General features: G+C 40.5%; 1 protein-coding gene across 3 annotated transcripts in view; it reads left to right on the forward strand.

Annotated features, from left to right (window-relative positions):
- Window positions 1-24,537, forward strand: part of LOC136866197 (inner centromere protein B) — a 431,603-nt gene that overhangs the window by 122,259 nt on the left and 284,807 nt on the right. Inside the window, exon 1 of one of the 3 annotated variants that reach the window (XM_068226499.1) lies at window positions 7,330-7,535. The exons of 1 other annotated variant lie outside the window; for it this stretch is intronic. In XM_068226499.1, the coding sequence (XP_068082600.1) occupies window positions 7,446-7,535 (90 nt within the window). In that variant the 5' untranslated portion in view covers window positions 7,330-7,445. Of the gene's footprint in view, window positions 1-7,329; window positions 7,536-24,537 lie in introns of those variants that run through there. One more of the 3 variants, XM_067142948.2, reaches the window with a different exon arrangement.

Here is a 24,537-nt window from a genome sequence, read left to right on the forward strand (position 1 = left end):
TCAAATTGATTCTCCTATTGATTATCTGAAGTGAAACAGATGTAGCAGTTTGGTGGATCATTATCAGAATCATTGTTATGAGAGAATTGAAATTCGCGACAAGGTTTCGTTTCTAACAAATTTCTTGAACGAGGTAGGCTATGATATTTAAAAGCGTATGGTAATAGCAATGCCATTCAAATTAATGTATTTCTAAAACAAGTACTGATTTATAGGAAGAAGAATTATGGTCTGGAATAATTTGACAAGGGTGCCCCCTACTATATCTACACCAATTAGAATAATTTCCAACTTCTTTGAAATCACTTCAGAAAAAACTAGGTAGAAAACTGATACGTAATCTGCACTTGGACGACAGCCCTAAATTCGGATCATTAGTGATGGATTAATTAATTTACTGAATTGAAACGCATAAAATATTCCCCCAGGACTGTTATTTTAGAATGTAGTCCTATATTACCTATTTTCTTAACCATACTAGTTTAGGGAAAATATTTATATTTTGAATTATCCACATACTGCTTATCTTAATTTAGGGTATTTCTAGATAGTATTGGTCTATTACCCAAAGTAAAGTGTTCTGTTCGTTATCATTGACAGCTTAGCAACTCAATACGATAATCAAAAGGTTATGTTTATGTATCACAGGCGTGTTTACATGGAACCGATGCGTCGGCCATGTTGTTTTTATATTAAGGTCTGATATTATTGTAGATGGTCTTGGATGAACCGCTGCGCAGATGTGTTGCGCAACGTCGTTGTATTTGAATAATGCCAGTGTATGAATACCACGAATACCATGATATGCTGCTAGTGTATCGTGTGGCAGAACAGAACACGGGTCGCCCTCCATGAATCTATCGGAAAAGGCTTCCCAACAGACGGGTGCCGAATCCAGCAACGATACTTGCTGTACTGCAGCGTATTCGCGATGCAGGTTGTGTTACATCACGCTTTCAGAAGCGATGGCCTAAACGGCCACGTGTAATTCTAGACGCGGAAGAAGACATCCTTACAATGGAAATGAAATGGCGTATGGATATTAGTGCCGGGATATCCCAGGACGGGTTCGGCTCGCTAGGTGCATGTCTTTTGGTTTGACTCCCGTAGGTGACCTGCGCACCTTGATGATAATCAAATGAGGATGAAGACAACACATACACCCAGCCCCATGCCAGGGAAAATAACCATGATAATTCAAATACCGACCCTGACGGGAATCGAACCCGGGACCCCTGTAACCAAAGGCCAGCACGCTAACCGTTTTGCCATGGAGCCGGGCATCCTAACAATAGTAAACGATGATCCCGGGCGCCGTACGCGTAGTATAACATGTGCCGTTGGTGTACCAACTTGGACCATACGTAGGACACTGCATGAAGAACTAGTGCATCCTGACCATATTCAACGGGTGCAGTGTCTTTGACAGCTGATTACCATTTTCTTACGAGTTGATATACGTCGCCACGACACAGATAGATCTTACGGCGACGACGGGACAGGAAAGGGCTAGGATGGTGAAGAAGCAACCGTGGCCTTAATTAAGGAACAGCACCAGCATTTGCCTGGTGTGAACATGGCAAACCACGGAAAACCGTCTTTAGGGCTGCCGACAGAGGAGTTCGAACCCACTATATCCCACTCATGGGCTGTGGAACATCCCCATTCAGTAGGAGAAGGCAATTTCCAGCACCGGTTATGAATTAATACCTGGATGGGTGTAGTAGGAAGTCGGTTACGTGGACTAATCATCTTTTTATTAATGTTACCTTGCTCCTGTAGATATAGTACGTTACTTGAGCTTTCAGAGGACGTGTCGCTTCGACTACCCAGAACCACGTGGATTTTACACGATGGTGCAGACATTTCCTCAACGGTGGACAGGACGATATGGAACTATCAATTGGCCAACCAGGTCTCCAGACCTTATTCCAATTGACTTTAATGTCTGGGGGAACATGAAACACAAAGTATATCGAACTGAAGTACCCACTTCGGACGACTTCCGTGAACGTATTGTTTAAGCAGCAGAGGATATTCTGAACAACCCTGGTGAAATGAAATGAAATGTCGTATGGCTTTTAGTGCCGCGATATCCCAGGACGAGTTCGGCTCGCCAGGTGCAGGTCTTTCCATTTGACTCTCGTAGGCGACCTGCGCGTCGTGATGAGGATGAAATGATGAAGACAACACATACACTCAGCCCCCGTGCCATTGAAATTAACCAGTTAAGGTTAAAATCCCCGACCCGGCCGGGAATCGAACCCGGGACCCTCTGAACGGAAGGCCAGTACGCTGACCGTTCAGCCAACGAGTCGGACACAACCCTGGTGTCTTGGCTCGAATGCGTCGCAACTGGATTCGGAGAAGTGAAGCCTGCAGGGAAGCCCAGGGTGATCACTTTGAACAATTGCTACGAGTTTTACTTTGGTATGTCAGATGTTACGCCATTTGTGCAACGTAATGGCTTGGGAGTACAGTACAGTATCGTTATAGTATTTTGAGTCTCGATAGGTCGATATTCTCATAAATCCGAGCAGGGAAACTTATGTACCGGTAACAAAAATTATAATCGAGAGTTTCAGTGCGCGAGTGCGGAAGACGTGCTTGTTAAAACGCTAGACATTGACCTTGAACGCATTTCGGCAGTTGCTCTATCCTACACTACATGTTGTTTTCTTTTTTTTTGCTACTTGCTTTACGTCGCACCGACACAGATACGTCTTATGGCGACGATGGGACAGGAAAGGGCTAGGAGTGGGAAGGAAGCGGCCGTGGCTTTAATTAAGGTACAGCCCCACCATTTGCCTGGTGTGAAAATGGGAAACCACGGAAAACCATTTGCAGGGCTCCCGACAGTGAGGTTCGAACCTACTATCTCCCGAATACTGGATACTGGCCGAATTTAAGTGACTGCGGCTATCGAGCTCGAGTTAAAACAGAAGACACTTTGCGTTTTTAAGGGCCGATGACCTTAAAACAGCAATCATCATCATCATTAACACGTATAAAAATTCAAAAAATGCTTGTTTTATATTCATCACTACTGAAATATGAAAAAAATTCAATCGAATTAGTTATTTCATTCCCACACTCGTAGAGGGGTGGGTGGGCCGTCAGCTATACGTGTAGCTCTTGGGCCATGGAGTAAGGAAGTAGAGTTGAGAGGATGAAATAATTCAAGTTGGACGTATGTCTTGTACATACAATAAATTGAATTGAACATGTTAGTAAATACCTGAACGCACAGAGAGATAACCGCAGCAACAACACGGACCCCAGAGTAGGCCCGCAGAACACACCACCCAGGACAGAGACCCCCCAAACACCCCGTTTATTGAGTAAATGTTCGTGGTACGATGTTGACATAGTACAATGTTGACATACATACCTGGGTAAATAAATAAACAAACAAACAGATAGAAGTAGTTGGCCTTGAACTTGCTGTGCCGAGTGAGACGAGTTCTTAGTCCAGATATGTGAACAAAACAAGCACTGAGGTCATTGACCATGCTACACTTTTAAAGGCTACAGAGTAGATTAAAGGCGATCTATCACAAGGCCAAACTTAAACATGTAACAGAACGTAAGATGTAACTCTGTCACATGAGAAACGAAACACACCCGGGCTGGGGAAACAAACACAGATCTTGCAGCACTGTCTTGAAGCACAGGACAGAAACATAGAAGTATACCGGCACACGACACAAAGGTTGAATTAAAGACGGAAAAAGTATTGTGTCACATGAAGCTAAACTAAATAATAATAATATAAAAATAACAATAATATTAATAACAAAACATCAAATATGAATAACAAGTATACGACTTAAAAGGAGAGTAAAAAGAGGAATAAGACGAAAGTATGAACAGGTGAATAATAATAATAATAATAATAATAATAATAATAATAATAATAATAATAATAATAATCAAACGAGAAAAAAGAGTAATAAGAATAAGTTCAATATGAGTAGTAGCAATAATAATAATAATAATAATAATAATAATAATAATAATAATAATAATAATAATAATAATAATACCGGTAATGTTATTTGCTTTACGTCCCACTAACTACTCATACTGTTTCTGGAGGCGTTGTAATTTAGTCCCGCACGAGTTATTTTTACGTGCCAGTAAATCTACCGACACGAGGCTGACGAGCTCCTTCGAATGCCACCGGACGGACCCAAGATCGAGCCTGCTAAGTTGGAAACAAGAAACCAGTGCTTTAAACGTCTGAGCAAGTCAGACTGGCCACTTTTATTTTGCTTTATTTTACCATTACACATATGCTTTTCGTTTGCAAGCACGAAATAATAATGTAATTTTTTACGTCCCAATAACTACTTTGGCGGGTTTTGGGGATGCCGAGGTGCTGGAATGTTGTACCGCAGGACTTTTTTTAATGCAAGTAAATCTACAGACACGAAACAGGCGTATTTCAGCACCTTCAAATACCCCCGAATTGAGCCTTCATCGAACCTGCCAAGATGGGATCAGAATACCAGCGGTCTATCGTCCGAGGTACTCAGCCCGGCATTAGAGCTTGGAATACGTTGGTCGTGCGGTTAGGGGCGCGAAATTGTGAACTTTCATTGGGAAGATACTGGGTTCGAACTCCACTGTCGACAGCCCTGAAGATGGTTCTCCGTGGTTTCCCATTTTCACATCAGGAAAATGCTGGAGCTGAACCTCATTTAGGTCACGAACGCTTCCTTCTCACTTCTACCCCTTTTCTGTCCCATCGTCGCCATAAGACCTATCTGTGCCGGTGCGACTTAAAGCCAATTTTGAAAATCATCATAATTAGGACATTATACAACTGTCGAGATCCATAGTTATAAACGATGAGAAGTATTTTCTAGGCAGACATTATTGGCGAGTAGTCAATAATATTAATAATAATAATAATAATAATAATAATAATAATAATAATAATAATAATAATAATGGTATTTGCGTTACGTTTACGGTTTTCGGAGACGATGAGGTGCCGGAATTTAGTCCCGCAGGGGTTCTGTTTACGTGCCACTAAATCTACCGGCACGAGTGTGACGTATTTGAGCACATTCAAAAACTACCGGACTGGGCCAAGTTCGAACCTGCGAGGTTGGAGTCAAAAGGCCAGCACCTCAACCTTCTGAGCCACACAGCCCGACAGGAGGCACGAAATGTAGGTACGTTTAATTTATTTATTTGTATAACATGTCCATTATTCGTTTGAAGTAAAACGTTGGCTGTGCTTGCCTAATTCAATTCAATCCCATGCTTGCTTTCTTTGGCGTAAAGACATAGGTTTTCAGGTCATTTCCATACTCACTAGACCACGGGGCTGACGACCACAGATATCCCAATCCCCTAAGTGACGTAACAGCAAATGAACCAGTATTAACGCTGACAATTCGATACAGCTCCAGGGTCCGAAACCGATAACTAGGGTTGTCTGACGGAAACTAAATACTAACAACAAAACCAGTCTGGCGAGAATGTAACGTAACATGGTGAACACCGGTAGCAGCCTTCAGCTGTTATCATAGTTCAGTTGCTCGTAAACATAAAACCAGTTTGGCAAGTATATTACGTAACATCTCGTGGCATTACAAAGGTAGCGTTCAGCTGTTACAGTAGAATCAGTTTGGTACGGATGGCGCGTGACTTGCCTGTTGTCAACGGAAAGCTATTCATTCGCAGAACGAGGCATACTACCTATTCTAAAAACATCATATCACTTTGCTCTCGAAAATAACTTCCGCGGATTACTAAAAGTTTGATATATAGTGGTTCGTCACATCGTTCTCTATTGCTACAAGAAATATCTGCACGTATTCACCTAACACCCTGTATATTATGTTAAACTACGGTACATTAAATTACTGTAGTTGGTTAGTGAGAGTGAAATGAGTATTGTGATCTTTAAGTATTTGTCCAGTCACATAATGTACGGTATTCTAGAAAGCATAAGACTGCTATTAACAATTATTGTAATGATTGCAAGCTGGACACAAATTGTTGGTTTGAAGTAATAGGCCTATTGTTTGTTGTGATTGTAATTGGTAAATGAACAGGAACAGTCAATTCAAATATCTGTGAAACATTTCTACATTGCATGTAGTGTTAGAAAGATACTGTCTGTAGTTTACATGAAAAGGAATGAAATGGCTTTTCGTGCCGGGAGCGCCCGAGGAAAAGTTCGGCTCGCCAGGTGCAAGTCTTTTGATTTGACACCCGTAGGCGACCTGCGCGTCGTGATGAGAATGAAATAATGATGATGAACACGAAACATACACCCACCCCCCGTGCCAGTGAAATTAACCACGTATGATTAAAATTCTTGACCCTGCCGAGAATCGAACCTGTGACCAAAGGCCAGCACGCTAACCATTTATCCAGGGAGCCGGACACATGAAAAGGAATTTTTCATAAACATCAATACTAATAGTACACATTTCCTGTTACTTCTCTTGCTTGTTTTGAAAGACAATTCTCTTTCTTTGGGAGGTTTCCTATTATATATCAAAGACTTGGGTGGATTAGGGACGTTGAACATTGCTGGGACGGTATTCCACTTGAGTAGTTTCCGTCCATCTGCCCTCTTTAGTTCAAATTGCGATTCTTCAAAATGATGCTAGAAGAAAATATTTAATAAGACCTATAAATATAAAACATCGTTCATATAAACATATTATTATTCAGGAATAATACGAATGTATAACTTCACTAACCTCGCACAAGACGGAATCTTCTATGGGTTGCATTTTTCACGCCTACAATTTTGTACCCATTGAGCTCTCCTTTGCTTATCTCTAGGGAAGAGAAACGCTCTAATTCCGTCAGTTGTCTTATTTTGACAGTTTAGTGCGGCACAGTATCCCATTTTCCTTCCAACTACAAGTAATAACTCACATCATTACATCGGGCGTGCCCACATAACAACGATATTTAAGACCCAATATGGCCGCCACCGCAAAGGATTGTGGTAGCGTGACCAGACCTCCCTAGACAGACCTTGCCAAGAACAGAACGGAAGCGTGACATCTAGCGGCCAAACCCTATATATCTCTTAGGCAACGATCACCGTCTCGAGGTCGAGACGGCGGTGGCAACGATTCAGGTTAGAAGCTATATGCAGTAATGCCAACTCTTAATTTTCTCTTTTTTTTACCAACCGACTTGGAATTATTTTTCAGGGATGATATTTTCTACTTCGTCTTGTGTTGCATTTGTGATTGAGATCATTTCTAAATTGTATTTAACGGTAAAGGATAATTATTCCTTCTGTACAGTACAGTTTTGTATTACAATGTAGTGATGTACGTGTACGTTTGTGTTGGCACCTTTGAACTTAAACCGCTGGAAAGTACGGTATATTTAAATGTTAGGGGTGGTTTGTGGGTTTGTTTGTGTTTGGTTGTAGGTGGTATTGTTTACGAAAATTAATTATGATGCTGAGAAAGGATGCAGATGAAGTATTTGATGACGTTGTGAAGAAATCTGAAGCTCCTTTATCTTGGCTGGATGATTATGTGGAAGTAAGATTTTTACATATTTTAGCGTTGGCTGCTCATTGTTCTGGTTTAATAGTTATTTAGAAATAGAATAAGGGAATAATGATATCTATACGTAATTATTTGTAGATAAATACATACATCGTATGGATAGTATTGACAATGATTGTGTTATACTAACGTAAGTTTAGTTCCTTTTTGGAAAGCAAGGTAGGCCTAATTGGAAGAGATGCTCATTTTGAGAGGTTAGCTTTCTTGCTGACACCTACCTTGCCACCGAGAAGTGTGCCCTTCTTAACACTGCAGTGGAGCCATCCTTATAGGTATCATGACAGCCACCCGGTCTCACAGACCGGTAAATTATTTATTTTAAAAATAAAGATTTAACTGTGTATAATATAACTATGTTTTAAAATAAATATAATTACAGCCTAATGGAAACTGTTATGATAGAAACTTTCTTTAAAAGATATTCGTATCAATATTAAGGTTTTTGTGTTCAGTAGTGGATGTCTCTGATATAAATATCTCTAACATATTTTTACTGTTTTGCTGTGGTTTCCCATTGTAACCCCAGGCAAATACTGTGTCTGTACCTTGATTAAGGTCATGTCTGCTTCCTTCCCACTCCTAGCCCATTCCTATCCCATCATCACCATAAGACCTAGGCCTATCCGTGTCTGTGCAACGTAAAGCTAATTGTAAAAAAAGGAAAAAATTGATGTACATACATTCATTAACTAGTTTTTTTTACAAGTTGCTTTACGTCGTACCGACACAGATAGGTGTTATAATAGCAATATAAATGGTCCGTTATTTTATGGCGACTATGGGACAGGAAGGGTCTAGGAGTAGGAAGGAAGCGACCGTGGCCTTAATTAAGGTACAGCCCCAGCATTTGCCTGGTATGAAAATAGGAAACCACGGAAAACCATCTTCAGGGCTGCTGACAGTGGGGTTCGAACCCACTATCTCCCGAATACTGGGTGCTGGCTGCACTGAAGCGACTGCAGCTATCGAGCTCGGTCATTAACTAGTTAATAGAACTGTTAGTTTTAATGTTTTTTTATTTTTTTATCCCATTTCTGATTTATATTAAAACCAATTTAAGAACATTTTCAGCTATTCTTATGAGTTAATAACATAATGTGTTGTCCAGTTCCTGCTCGAAAAGATACAGCCATAGTACTCACGAACATCGGTGTATTTTCCAATATACTTATCATTTGATATATATGTTGATTTCCATAGGGAATCTGAAACACCTGTCCCGAATGAGCAAATTTATAATAACAATATAAATGGTCCGTTATTGGAAAATTTATAATGTCCAATAACAGACCATTTATATTGGTATTATACTTATTGTTAGGTTCATTAATTTATTTTCTGTATCTGTTTTTTGTTAGGTATTTGATGAACTTTATGTTCATCATAATGCAAGTAGAATCACAGAGTACACATCATACAAATAATTTGAAAGTTTCTGTATGTTGAATTATTGTAATACAATAGATCATTCTTTAACCAATTTCTTTTCGTGTTGTTATCCTGAACTATATTCTCATGGTTAATTTCAGTGGTAAAGATTGGGATCCTGTAGGTTAATCAGTGTAAATTGAAATTTTTGGTACATTCTAGATCATGATTTAAGTTCCATATTGATGTTTCTTGTCTGACCGTGGTTGGTAAAAATGTGTTGTTTTCTGAGTTGCTGTAGCCTATTAGGTTCTGATAGACTAGAGTGTCTTTCATTTTTCTCCCCTTTTGTGATCTTACAGTATGTATAGACATACAGTTTTGTTCATCTTTTCAGTCGCCTTCCAGGAGAAAAATAAACTTCAGTCAGATGCTGTAAACATTCATAGCCATCTTACATATTAACAAAAGATGACTATGTTGACCTTTTCATTGTGTTTGTTGTATTATGTGTTTCTACTCCTCTTTGCATCTTTCTGCACGATTTATGAAAAAAGGACGTTAACAATTTGTCTCAAATTTTTGTGTTTTCAGAGTTGTCAGTTGCTTTTAGAACAGTCACACCAATTTTTGTCATTCTGAAGACATAGATTTTAGAGTGTTATGAATGACAGATATTTGACTCTCTCCTCCTCTTCCTCATTCCATAACGCATGTCAGGGATGTGGCGACTGCCTGCGACACAATTCTTCTCTAGTTGCAATCTTTTGCTGCCTGAACTGCAGTTTGAAAACTTTTGTTTGTTAGACAAATCTATGTTGACCAGTGTTTAGGAATTCGGCCTTGGCATTAGCTCACTGTAGGACCCACAAAGTTATCCCTAGATGCTCCACCTAGAACTTTCGCGTTGGTGCACCTAATTCCAATGATCTGTTGCCAACCACACTAGCCCGTAACCAGCATTGTGCGAGGGCAGTATTCACCATTGTTTTCTCTACAGCCTTTCTTTTGTCTGTGCTCGTCCTGATTATTGATATAAAAAATGGTCTAATATGTCAGGGCTGTTAGCAGAGAGCCTCTTGAAGACTGTTTTGTGTCAGCCATTGGGGTACGGAAAAGAGAGGACAGGAATCCAACATGGCACAGCTCACGTGATGTCACAGTGTGCTACACAGGGCTGCCAACTTTGGAATGTAGGTCCAGCTAGTGACAAGGCCACTGTCTATATTAGTTAGGTCTAGCTAGTGATAATATCATTGTTCTGGATTGGTAACTAGCCTGGTTAGTGACAATGCCATTGGGCTGGATTAGTTAGATCTGGCTAGTGACAAAACCATTGGACTGACGACAAACGTTCATTTTTCGAAGTGTCGGACCCCTTCCAATATTTTTCTCTTCGTTTAGTGTTATATAGAGGATGGTTGCCCAGTTGTACTTCCTCTTAAAACAATAATCACCACCACCACTGAGGAGAAACAAATTAGGGTTTGGGGTATTAAAGCCACAAAATGGCCCACAGGCCTCTAGTATCCCCTGTAAAGTATTGGCTAGTAAACATAACACGAGAGAATATGTCTTGGGTACCGTATTTAATGTAGTAACATTGTGGATACTGCAATTACATCTGGTGTACGCTATGACACGTCACTTTCAAACTCTGCAGTTTCATTATTTTCTCGGAATGTGGCAGCAATAGGCTACACATGATGCAAGCTCTATCGGGAACAATAGAAACTGCCTTTCAGCCCATAGGAACATAGGAAGTGGTCGCATTTAAGAGATTGACATAGGTCAGTTGTAATTTTTCTGTATAAGTAAGAATACATTAAGGGGTGAGATGGTGGGTTCCTAACTAGTATAAAGGATCGATCTTGCCTCTCATCTAGTTTAGGTAGGCCTACCTATTGTTTCACATCATTTTTGCACATTTTTGTCCCTCCTAAAAATCCGTACCCGCTAGTGCTGTGTAACTTTCATTGCCCACGTTGTTAAGGGTTTTTTTTAATTGTGCGGTGGTTGGTTACAAATTCTGTGTGTTTTGATTTCTGGGAAAATCGTCATCATTGTCATCATTGTATCTAGTTTCTAGCTGTTGGCCAGCAGTATGCAAGGTAGGAAATACACGTTGTAAAGGAAATACACGTTGTAAATTTGGCGATCATAACATATTCCCCACGTGCTGGCGAAAGCGAAGAGTCGAGATGATGCAGAGACGATGGCGTAGCGGTCTTCAAAAGTGGCGCCAACTCGGAAGAGCGAAGATCGTGCACTGGAAGGAGAAAGCAGACTGGCGAGAAATGGTGTACCCAAATGAAGAAAAAGGGGGGGGGGGGGGGGGAGGAGATGGACCGGTCCAAAAAGAGGACAAAGGGAATAAGAAGGAGGAAAGGGATTCAGAAAATAGAGCGGTGATATATGAACGTTACATAAGTAGCATAATATAAAGTATACAATATAAAAAATATGTATGTGGCACAGAAAAAAGTAATGTAAGTATAGTTAAGAATACATAAGTTACCAAAATAAATTCCATGAGGGCAAAGTAAGAAAGAAAAAGGAAATTAGCCTCTCATGGGGAGTCCAGGTCGAAACGGAGTGATGGAGACCAGAATCTGACGAGCAAGAGATATACTAGAAAAAGGTCGGAAACCCAAGGTCCCACCACTCAAAAAAAAAAAAAAAGGCAACATTAAATAACCGAACAGTGCTAGGACCAAAGAACAAGCCCCATAAAATAGGGGTAGTTGAAAGGAAACAATCACTCCGGAAAGAAAATCTTTCCCCAGAAGAAAAGGGATGGGGAAAGAGAGAGAGAGAAAAAAATATTAATTATCAGAAGTAGGAGCATGGAATTTTTTTTAACTGAGAAATATGAACACTTTTCACATCAACAGAATCAGAAGTTAGACTGTAAGAGGGCATTAGCAGGAGTAGGCAGGGAAATTATGCGAAACTTGTAAATGGACCTATCCACCGAGAAGCTAATTTAGCAGAAAACTGATCACTGGCAGAACTTTGGGGGTGATTACGTAAGAGAACCATGTCACCAAGTAGGTAGAGGGTCGACGACGGGAGTCATGTGTTTTCTTGGAAAGAAGTTGAGCAGCACGAAGATGAGAAAGAGCTTCGGTCCAAAGAGATTGAATAGATTTAGAATCATCAGAATCTAAAAGGGGGTGCAGATCCCAAGTAAGTGATAAGGGAGTATGAAGATCGCGGCCCAAAAACAGTTTAACAATGGTTTGTTGGGTAGAAGAATTTATGCTCAAGTTGAAAGCAAGGACTAAAGCAGAAAGATTTAGATCCCAATTCTTATGGTAGGAGTTGTGGAAAATAGAGAGAGGGATTTTAAGGTTTCCGTGATAGCGTTCGATGTTGTTAGCCTGGGGATAATACGGAGAGGTATTTATCTTCTTAATTCCGAGTTGGAAACACATTTGAAAGAAAGCTTTGGAAGTAAAAATAGAGGCATTGTCGGAAACTAAATTAGAAGGCAAACCAATAAGGGGAAATATGACGTTGGAGAGAAGATTGATAATAATGGAAGAAGAAATTTTGCGTAAAGGTTGAAGTACCAAATACTTAGAAAAAGCGTCCAGTAAAGTAAAAATATAGGTGTTACCACGTGATGAACGAACAATAGGTCCAACCAGGTCAATAAAAAAAGTTTGAGCTGGAAAGGTGGGAGGAAGAGTGGAGTGTAGGCCGGCAGATCTAGAATTTAGAGGTTTAGCTAACTGACAAGGTTGGCAAGTAGAAACATACTGACAAATATCTTTACGCATGTTAGGCCAGAAATAAAGAGAAGCAATGCGAGCATAAGTTTTGGCAAATCCAAAATGCCCTCCCACAGGAGAAGAATGATAATAAGAAAGTATCATGGGTTGTAGAATAGAAGGGACAACAAGTCTGGCAGAAGATTTTGGGGTGGGTTTAAAAGAAGTAAACCTTTGGAAAACACAAAAGGACCGCGATAGGAAGGGTCAGAAAGCAAGGCTTTCGTCTGAATGCAAAATTCATCTTGAAGTTGATGAGATTGGCATGATTGAAAAGATAAAGGGAAATCAATCAGTGAACAAATTAAATTATCCAAAGGCAGTGAATCAGAGGTGGGGGGCGACTGAAAAGTGGTAGCAGAAGGAGAAGCGTCGAGAGGATGAAGGTTCAAATAAACGAGATAGAGCATCTGCAACACAATTCTGGGTACTGGAGATGAATTTAATGGAAAATTTAAAGCGAGAAAGACAGAGCAACCAGCGGCCTGTTTTGCCAATTTTAGGAGCATTAGAGAGAAGTCATGAAAGGGTTTGATTATCGGTTTTGACGAGAAATTGTTTATGATGGAGGTACTCAGAAAAATGTTCAAGGGTGGTGACTAAAGCCAAGGCTTCTTGCTCATAGATGGAATAGTTTCGTTCAGTGGGGGAAAGTAGTTTACTAAAATAAGCAATAGGCAGAGGGGTACCCTCAACAACTTGATTAAGAACACCAGAAATGGCATAATCAGAGGCGTCAGTATGAACTTCGAAGTGTAAAGAGATATCAGGAACTGCAAAATGGGAGCTTTGAGAAGAAGAGATTTAAGAGTAGAAAAAGCATGTTGTTGAGTAGGAGTCCAAAGAAATTAACAGCCTTACGTTTGAGATAATGCAATGGTTCAGCAATATGGGAGAAGTTGGGAATAAAACGGTTATAAAAAGAAACCATGTCAAGAAAGGTACACAGTTGTTTGATGTTTTTAGCGGGACAGAGTTGAGTAATGGCCGCAATATGATCAGGATCAACGGAAACACCTTGGGAGGAAATGTAACCTAAAAATTGAACAGAAGTTTGTGCAAGAGAAAGTTTGGAAGGGTTAATAGTGAGACCTGCCGTACGAAGACGAGAAAGTACTTCAGTAAGATGAATAATATGGGAGAAAAAATCAATAAATCGTCTACGTACGGATAAAGATATTTGTACCTAATATCAGAAAAAAAAGAGAATCAACAAGGCGTTGCATGACCTGGGATCCAACATTAAGACGAAAAGGAAGCTTAGTAAATTGATAGAGACCATTAGGAGTAATAAAAGTAGTAAGTTTAGAACTAGCCGCATCTAATGGAATTTGCTGAAAAGCGGAGTTACAGTCAAATATGGAAAAATATTTAGCATTAGCAAAAAATTGAAAAGCGTTTCGCAGCTTAGGAAGGGGATAAGCATCGTATTTAATCGTACTATTGAGATGACGGTAATCAATGACAAAGTGCATGGAATTATCAGGCTTGTTGACCAGAAAAGCAGGTGAAGGATAATTCGAAGTAGAAGGGATAATGGTCCCATCAGCAAGCATTTGAGATATGTGTTGCTCCAAAAGTTGCATACAAGGTAGACTAAGATGATAAGGGGGAGATCTGACGGGAGAGTGGTCCAAGAGATCGATATGAGCCTCATAATTGCGGACAGTACCAAGCTGTTCCGTAACCACGTCAGAAAATTGGTTAAGAAGCGAGGTTAAAACTTCCTGCTGAGACTCAGTAACAGACATGCGAGTTAGAGTGATGTAATGAAGTAGGGTAATCAGAAGGATTGATCAAAGGAATGCTAGTCACAGAGTCAAAATGAAAAGAAATGGAAGAGGTGTGAGTGTGGAGAATTAAGCCAGTATGTGAAAAAAAATCATATCCGAGTATAAGGGGAATAGGAAGATCTTGAGCGATGTAAAAGGGAAAGGGCCATGAAAATTTAGAAATCTTTACCGTAAAATTAAGTTGACCAAGAATGTTTAAAGTGTGACGTGAGACAGAAGTACATAATAAATCCGAAAAACGTAATTGAAGATGTGGATGCAATTGAAGTAATTGCTGGAAAAAAAAGAGGAACTGAGAAGCGAAATAGAAGCCCCTGAGTCTAATAATGCAAGAGAGGGAATATTCTGAAGTACAGCAAGAATATAAGCAGATCGAGCCAGACACGGAGCGGCAAGTGGCAGATTTTGCCCTATAGACCGAATGCTGCCTACATACGGCGGGAGGGAGCGCTTCCCGATCGTGGAGTTGGACAATAATGAGCGATATGACCTCGACCTTGACAGCGAAAACAAGAAAGAGTGGAATTGGTTGGATGAAGAGAAGAAGTAAAAGGAGAAGAAGAGGGAGGTGGGGTGGGGAAGATGTGAGGAGGAGGGGGAACAGAAGCATAATATGAAGCATTACTATAAGAATTGAAAGTGACCATTTGAGCAATATGATAAAGGTGAGAAATAGATGTGGGAGGAGAAAAAGGGTTAATTAATTGCCGAAATGGAGGAGCAGCATAAAAACGAACCAGAGAGATGATTTCCTGAGGGTGTTCAGATATGGCAAGAACATCAGCAAGGTTAATGAGAGAATCCAAAAAGTCATAAGTCATTTCATCAGGACGTTGATGATGACGTAAGAAATCAGAGCTTAACTGTTGGCGAATTTCATAGGGAAGAAAGTAATTGTGTACAAGGGAACGAAATTGAATCCAGTCATAGCAATCAGACTGTGTTGTAACAGAAAATTACTAAAATGACCAGAAGTTTTGGAATACAAGAGGGAAAGTAATTGAGAAAATGGGGCCAAGTTCAGTTTTAAGAATTTACAAGCGGCAAACAACCAGAGTGTAAGTACTTGTAGATGCTTCGAAGTGAGGTGGGGGACTAAGTCTAAAGATTTCTTAATGAGATGAAAATTAATAGCCTCTGCATGAGAAGAGGTAGAGAAAGGATTAGGAGATTCATACAAAAATTGTGAAGACAGAGTAGGCGGTGGTGTAGGTTGGGGTGGGGAAGCGTTTGAGAAAGGTTTGGGAGGGGACGAATGACATAAAGTGGATTTTGTAGGCGGAATAAAAGCGGTGCAATCAAGAGATAGTTTTTTCGGCGGTAAAGAAATTTCAGAAGAGGATAAGTCAGAAGACAGCGTAGAATCCGTAGTGGAAGAAGAATTATGAGAAAGTAAATCATAAGTAACAAAAGGGTTTGGAGCCGAGAAATTAAGAGGATTGGAAGAAGATGTAGAAGAAGTGTCGGATTTATAAGAAGAAAAATTGTCTGAAAAGTAAGCCATAGTAGGAAGACAAGCAAACCAGCCAAAGACTATACCAAAAAGAAAAGAAGTGATGGGAATTGAACCAAAGTTACTCTGCTACCATACTGTTGTAAGGGAGCTCTGCTATCATACTGTGGTGTATATATGATTACCAATACCGTAGGGAGCACAGAATACCAAATACTGTAGTGAGATAGCGTGCGATAAACAAATAGTATCAACCAAAGTGATATTATATAGTATGGATAATAATAATAATAATTATAATAATAAATGATTAAACCATGGAAACCTGCAGTAAGAAGGAGCTAGGCCAATAGGAAGACCAAAAATTAACAATATGAATAGAATATATTTAACAATCAAACATAGTAACAAGATAAATAAATCCAAGACAAATTTTAAACAAGTGATGAAAGATAAATATGTAAAACTTGAGAAAATCAGAAAAGTGTGCCACATTTACAAATAGAATTTACGAAATGCATCTAAGAAAAGCCTATTGAACAAATACAAGCGCACAATGAATACATACAGAAATTGTAAGAAAGTGGGAGCAAACCCTGAAAGAAAAGAAGTACGATAGGAAGGGGAAAGTGAAGTGGGATAAGGATCAGAACGGGGAAAGGATTTTCTTCACCGGGTATTCCTATGTTACGAGAACAGAAATTACAAATGGCATACGTCGTCGGCGGAAGAAAAGTTCAGCAGGCAAATGGCCCAGATGAAAAATTAATGTCCAAATAATGATAAATCTTGTTCACCAAATAGTTTGAAGATATACAGTCCAGTTGGAATTGACATAATACAAAGTAGCACGGTTATTATGGTGCTCCACCACTCCAAGACAAAAGCAGACTCAAATGTGGTGCAGTGGAGTGGGAAATATATATATAGTGGTGTAGAAAAATCTAGAAAGGTGAGAAGGCTACAAGCCAGCAAGTTCGAGAAGCATATCATCATGTGTCCAATAGGTGAGCACGCAGCGCACAGACAACGGAGAAGGCGAAGCGTAGAGAGGATGACATCATAGTCACGTGATGAATGGCGCAGGCAGAGCACAGGTGAGCGGAGTAGTAGAATGCTTGACGTGGCGAGGACAGTATCGAAGAGAACAGTAGTATGCAAGGTAGGAAATACACGTTGTAAATTCAGCGATCGTAACATATTCCCCATGTGCCGTCGAAAGCGAAGCGAAGAGCTGATTTTATTATTGAGTTCTGTAAAGGGCAAATCAAATGAAGCAAAGGTATAGAAAGTTAAAGTTTGAGAACTCACCGTGCCGCAGCATGCCTGGAAGCTTACTCTATGGAGAGGAGTTGACAACTGGAGCAGGTTTGTGGGTAGAGGTAGTTGGGAGAGGGGAGGAAAAGAAGGGAGGGGCTAGGAGAGGAAATGCGTATGGGGGAGGTGTTGGGGGCAGGTCTGGAGGGCTATGCGGTGGGAACGTATAGCAAGGTAGGGTGTTATGTGATGTGTGGAAGATCGAACGCTTTCTCGTAAACTTTACATCTTTAAGAACTGTAATAAGAAAGTTGTAAAGAACCTTGGGTTTCTCAGAAATTTCATTTAAGTTTAAATTGGAGTTGAAAAACTGATCGAGGTATATGAAGCAATTTTCAGTGACATCTAGGAGAGAGAGCCTTTTCCCAAAGTTCTGAGAATCTCCAAGTCTTGGTCTATGATGTTAAAAGTATCTTTCGCGTCATGCATATGTAGGCCCACTGCCGAAAACCTATTGTACGAGGGCGTTTTTTTTTTTTTTTTTTCATCCTCCGGAGGGTCATAAATGAAAGACAAGTGTACGTATCCCAATGAATTTATTACCAAATGTTAGGTACAAATATGGTTACTTTTCAACATAATCACCATGAAGGTTGAGGCATTTGTCATACCTTTGGACAAGCTTTTTGATCCCCTCAGCACAGTATGTTGCCGCCAGTGAGTTCAGATAGGCCCTAACGTTGGTTTGAAGATCTTCATCCTCCTGGAACCTCTGCCCTCCCAGCGACTTTTTCAGTCCCGGGAAGAGGTGGAAGTCACTCGGCGCTAAATCGGGACTGTTCGGTGGGTGGTCAAAAACATCCCACCGAAATTCCTCCTGCAGAAGTTGTTGGGTGACACAAGCACTCTGAGGGCGTGCGTTGTCATGAATGATTCCAGACGTCAGCATGCGTCGTCGTTTGTTCTGTATGGCCCTCTGCAGTCGTCGTAAAGTCTGGCAATAAACAGCTGCATTGATCGTAGACCCCCGTTCCATGAACTCAACAAGCAACACACCTTTTTGGTCCCAAAAGACTGTAGCCATCATCTTTCTGTCGTTGAAGGTTTGCTTAAACTTCGGTTTGTTTGGTGAGTGCGTGTGCATCCATTGACGTGATTGTTGTTTTGTTTCGGTGGTGACGTATGAAACCCAAGTCTCACCGCCAGTCACAATTTTCTTCAACAAATTGCCACCTTCAGCCTCATAACGGGTAAGAAATGTCAACGCTGCTGCCATCCGGCGACTTTTGTGGTCATCAGACAACATCTTCGGAACCCATTGGGCACACAATTTCCTGTAGCGCAGGTGTTCTGTTAGGATCTTGTAAAGAGATGACCTTGAAACTGCAGGAAATTTCTCACACAACTTGCTTACGGTAAATCTTCGGTTCTTGCGAACCTCTTGGTCAATTTCGTGAACAATGTCATCCGTAGCAACAGACTTGCGGTCTTGCCCCCGTTCATCGTGAACATCGGTCTGGCCTTCTTTGAACTTCCTGCACCTTTTATGCACAACAACATCACTCATGACCTTTGAAACATATACTCGACTCATTCGTCGATGAATGTCAGCTGCACTATTCCCTTCTGCTTGTAGGAAACGTATCACACTACGCACCTCACATTTGGCGGGAGCGTCAATAGTAGCGGCCATGTTTCCGTGCCAATACCTCGGCTCACACTGGTGTGAGGAAGTTGGCTGTGACCACGGGTAGAGGGGAGGACTTGCGCAGTCACCTTCCATGCGCGAACAGTTCCCACAGCTTGTGTGGTTCTTTACCTGCGCGATCGGAGGTTGAAAAAAAAAAAAAAGCGCCTTCGTATTTAATAGCATTGACGTGTTCTATGTACCTGATTTTGAAGTTTCGTCCGGTCTGTCCTATGTACATGGAATTACAGTTTTTGCAACTAAACCGGTATACCCCTGACCTCAAGAAGGTGTTATTTTTGTTTATTGTGTTAGAGTTGTGTATTACTTCAACATTACTATTGTTAGTATGAAAGGATATCTTGACATTGTGCTTCTTAAAGATGTTGGTGACACTGCAAACGTTTTCGTTGAAAGTGAAGGTAGAATATGTGATAGGGTTGGGTTTTTCTTTTTCTAGCGTATTTAGTCGATGCTTGAATTTATTTATTATTCTTTCTATGAAACAATCGTTATATCCATTGAATTTGGCAATGGAACGGATGGTGTCTATTTCTTTCTTTAAGTTTGTTTTTGACATTGGTATTTTAAATGCGCGGTCGACCATGTTGTCATAAGTAGCGCATTTTTGTGTGTGAGGATGCGTGGAATCCTATCTTACGGTTGTAGCAGTTTGTGTGGGTTTTCTATATATGCTGTATGTTGGGAGGATGGGAGCTTGTTTATTGTGAGGTCTAGGAAGTTACTTTGTTTGTTGGATTCCGACTCGAGGGTGAATTTAATTTCTGGATCTATATTGTTGAGATTGTCAAGAGTAGAGGTAGCACTATACTGAAATTCAATTCAGTTCAAGCTTAGGAAAAGTATCCTTCCGCATGTGAGCACGTACCCTGTTCCCCCTTCCCGTCACCGTTCTCCATCTCCGCCACAACCAGCTTATCATTAACGCCGTGAGTCTATCTGACAAGTACTTCATTCTGTAATAGTGAGGCATCAAACGAAATCACTTCCTTTCACACAGCCGTGCTTTCATTACGTACCATACCTATTTATTCCTTAGTGACCATGTAAAACCTACAGAGTTCTGAAATACCGAGGCAAGAAAAGAAAGGTTTATTTTTATTTCATAATGCAATTTGTTTGAGGCACATGGAAACTTACAACATAAGTATACGATTCCGCTCTCGTGCAACGACTGTCAGAGGCAGTTTCTCACAGTTCAAGAAGCTGAAAATCCCACCCGTGAGTGGAATTGCAAAATACAACTTTTCCAGGAGTTGTAAATATTGTAGTCTCCTCATTCGGAAGGTAAACACGAACTCATGATCTCCTCATGACAACATTTCTGCAGGTAGAGGGCGGTTACGAATATAAAGTACAAATTATTATTATTATTATTATTATCATCGAATACACCACTATTCCCATACCGTGTTAAGGCCCTTCCTGTTTTATTTACGGCGAGCGTTGAGCTGACACATCAACTATTTGCTGGAGACTTGGAGTTTCCGTGGAGTTTAAATTCCAAGCGAGCGGCGTAAACACTGTACACAGAAACGCCGGTCAGCTGCGCGGTCTTTTTCACGTCTTCCACAGTCCACAGCGGATTCTAATCACGCAGGCTACTGTAAACGTTTAAAACAATTTGGTTTAGATTTCCTACTTAATTTTTCTCCACTTTTGTTAGCTTTGAAGTATTTCATAGGGGACTCAAGCGTCACAGCATCACATACGTCTTGCTCACAGCTGGCAGCCATTTTGAATGCTGAACATTCTGTTCAGCCAGTATTGCCAACAGTTTTCTTGGATCCATCTTCAACGTCGCACATATTATGGGAACTTATCAGCAATGGAATGAACTCGAACAAAGCTTAGTAAGTACACAGTGCAATAAGATATCAATATCATTATGAAATAATTATTATTTTGCTACATACGCCACTGAGAGCAATAACTATTCATAGCAATCTACGTATGAAATATAAGAGTTGGTAACGAACCCGAATAACATACAACCTGTAATATATTTTTAATATTTGTACAAGGCAAAAATGTTTAATTCGTCAAGTCAGTTCACCAGAATATATAACCAAACTGAAGAAAGCTCCTGACTTCAGGAACAAGTAACAAACCTAGGGAACTATTTGGCCCTGCGGAAGCCTTTTCACTGACCAGAAGTCTGACTAACATCAAAGGGACCGCTAAGGTCTTGAGTTGACTCTCAGTATAGTAGTCCTATCGTCTAGTACTACCAAAGTATCATCGACGTATCCAGACCAAAATAGAATATTAGAAAAAGTGTCATCGTTGTCAGTTGTATGTTCTAAGAAATCTAGATATATTTCCGCTAAGATCCCCGAAGCCAGTTACACCATTGCCAGTCCATACTGTTGATATATGATGCTGTCAGAGATAAAGAAGTTATTATTGATTACTAATTTTTAGGACCTTCATGAAGCCTTGGATCTCAAGTTTGCTTAGGGAACTGTGTGTATTTAGATTTCTTTCAATGATGGGAGTTAATGTTTTGGTGTTAATACTTGGATTACATATTAGTAATGTCGAACGAGTGGATGGAATAATGGGGTTGTATTTCAAAGTTATCTAATTTCTATTCTGGAGGTAAACTAGTCCCCCATTCGGATCTCCGGCTGGGGACTACACGAGAGGGGGCGACCATCAGGAAGATGGATACTGACATTCTGCGAGTCGGAGCGTGGAATGTTAGAAGTTTGAATCGTTGTGGTGGGTTAGAGAATCTGAAAAGGGAGATTGATAGGCTAAAGTTAGATGTAGTTGGTATAAGTGAAGTACGTTGGCAGGAAGAACAAGATTTTTGGTCAGGCAACTACCGAATTATCAACACAAAATCAAACAGGGGAAATGCAGGAGTTGTTTTAATAATTAAGAAAATAGGGCAGTGGGTAAGCTACTACGACCAGCATAGCGAAAGAATTATTGTCGTCAAGATAGACACCAAACCAATGCCCACCACAATAGTGCAGGTCTATATGCCCACTAGTTCAGCGGATGATGAAGAAATTGAAAGAATGTACGAGGAGATAGAAGATTTAATACAATATGTAAAAGGTGACGAGAATCTAATTGTGATGGGAGACTGGAATGCAGTGGTAGGCCAAGGAAGAGAAGGTAATACAGTAGGAGAATTTGGATTGGGACAAAGGAACGAAAGAGGAAGTTGGCTGGTTGAATTCTGCACTGATCATAATAGAGTCCTTGCCAATACTTGGTTCAAACACCACAAACGACGGCTGTATACGTGGACGAGACCTGGAGACACTGGAAGGTATCAAATAGACTTCATTATGATTAGGCAGAGATTCAGAAACCAGGTGTTGGATTGCAAAACTTTCCCAGGAGCAGACGTGGACTCTGACCAAAACTTGTTGGTCATGAAATGCCATCTGAAGTTGAAGAAATTGAAGAAAGGAAAGAATGCAAAAAGATGGGATCTAGACAAGTTGAAAGAAAAGAGTGTGAGGGATTGGTTCAAGGAACATGTTGCACAAGGACTAAATGAAAAGGCTGAAGGAAACACTATAGAGGAAGAGTGGAGAGTCATGAAAAATGAAGTCAGTAGGGCTGCTGAAGAAATGTTAGGAAGGAAGAAAAGATCAACTAAGAATCAGTGGATAACTCAGGAGATACTAGACCTGATTGATGAACGACGAAAATGCAGAAATGCTAGAAATGAAGAGGGCAGAAAGGAATACAGGCGATTAAAGAATCAAGTGGATAGAAAGTGCAAGGTAGCTAAGGAAGAATGGCTGAAGGAGAAGTGCAAGGATGTCGAAGGCTGTATGGTCCTGGGAAAGGTAGATGCTGCATACAGAAAAATCAAGGAAACCTTTGGAGAAAGGAAATCTAGGTGTATGAATATTAAGAGCTCAGATGGAAAGCCACTTCTAGGGAAAGAAGACAAAGCAGAAAGATGGCAGGAGCATATCCAACAGTTGTATGAAGGTAACGATGTAGATAATTTGGTTCTGGAACATGAAGAGGCTGTTGATGCTGATGGAATGGGAGACCCAATTTTGAGGTCAGAGTTTGACAGAGCTGTGAGTGACCTCAATAGGAACAAGGCACCTGGAATTGATGACATTCCCTCTGAATTACTGACTGCCTTAGGAGAAACCAGCATGGCAAGGTTATTTCATTTAGTGTGCAAGATGTATGAGACAGGAGAAGTCCAATCCAATTTTCGGAAGAATGTTGTTATACCTATTCCCAAGAAAGCCGGTGCTGACAGGTGTGAAAACTACCGCACCATTAGTTTAGTATCTCATGCCTGCAAAATTTTAACACGTATTATTTACAGAAGAATGAAAAAGCAAGTTGAAGCTGAGTTGGGAGAAGATCAGTTTGGCTTCAGAAGAAATGTAGGAACACGTGAAGCAATCCTGTCTTTACGTCTGATCTTAGAGGATCGAATCAAGAAGGACAGGCCCACGTACATGGCATTCGTAAATCTAGAAAAGGCATTCGATAATGTTGATTGGACCAAGCTATTTATGATTCTGAAGATGATAGGGATCAGATACCGAGAACGAAGAATTATGTACAATCTGTATAAAAATCAGTCTGCAATGATAAGAATCGAGGACTTTGAAAAAGAAGCAGCAATCCAGAAAGGAGTGAGGCAGGGCTGCAGTTTGTCCCCTCTCCTTTTCAATGTATACATAGAACAGGCAGTAAAGGAAATCAAAGAAAAATTTGGAAAGGGAATCACAGTCCAAGGAGAGGAAATCAAAACCTTGAGATTTGCCGATGATATTGTTATTTTGTCTGAGACTGCAGAAAATCTCGAGGGGTTGCTGAATGGTATGGATGAAGTCTTGGGTAAGGAGTCATCATCATCATCATCATTTCCCTTTTTCCAGCTGTAGCCGGGTAGGGGCAAATATGGTTCCTCTCCACTTTCTTCGGTCTTTCCACCACTCCTCTTCCAACACTGTGTCCCAGTCCAGGTTTCTTTCTATAATGCTGCGTTGGATGGTGTCCTTCCATCTCAATCGTGGTCGTCCATGGCCTCTCCTTCCTTGAATTTGCATTTCCATCACCTTTCTTGGCATTCTTTCGTCGCTCATTCGCTTTATGTGCCCAAACCATCTTAGTCGGCTCTTCTCTATTCTATCATTCATTTTTTCCACTCCAATTTCTTCCCGGATTTTCTCACTCCTTATTTTGTCTCTTCTACTCTTCTGTATCATACTCCTCAAGAATTTCATTTCGGCTGCCTGTATTTGACTCTCATCCTTCTTTGTCATTGTCCAAGTTTCTGCTCCGTAAGTTGTTATGGGTACGTAATACATCTTGTACATTGCTTCCATTGGCACATCTTTGTCCCATAACATATTTCTTACACTATGATAGAAACAACTTCCAGCTTGAATCCTTTTACTAATCTCAGCATCCAGTCGAGCATTCTCCATTAATTCACTCCCCAGGTATTTAAACGTTTCCACTACTTTCGGGGACTTGTCTGCAAGTCTAATCTGACCTTTCCCTTCTTTCTCCCCTCTAGTCATAACAAGAGTTTTACTCTTTTCTACACTTATTTTCAATCCACATTCTTCAATCTTCCCATTCACCACATTCAACTGTTCTTGAACCTTCCTGT

This window comes from Anabrus simplex, chromosome 1, assembly GCF_040414725.1.
Source record: "Anabrus simplex isolate iqAnaSimp1 chromosome 1, ASM4041472v1, whole genome shotgun sequence".
In the NCBI taxonomy this organism is placed as follows: Eukaryota; Metazoa; Arthropoda; class Insecta; order Orthoptera; family Tettigoniidae; genus Anabrus; species Anabrus simplex.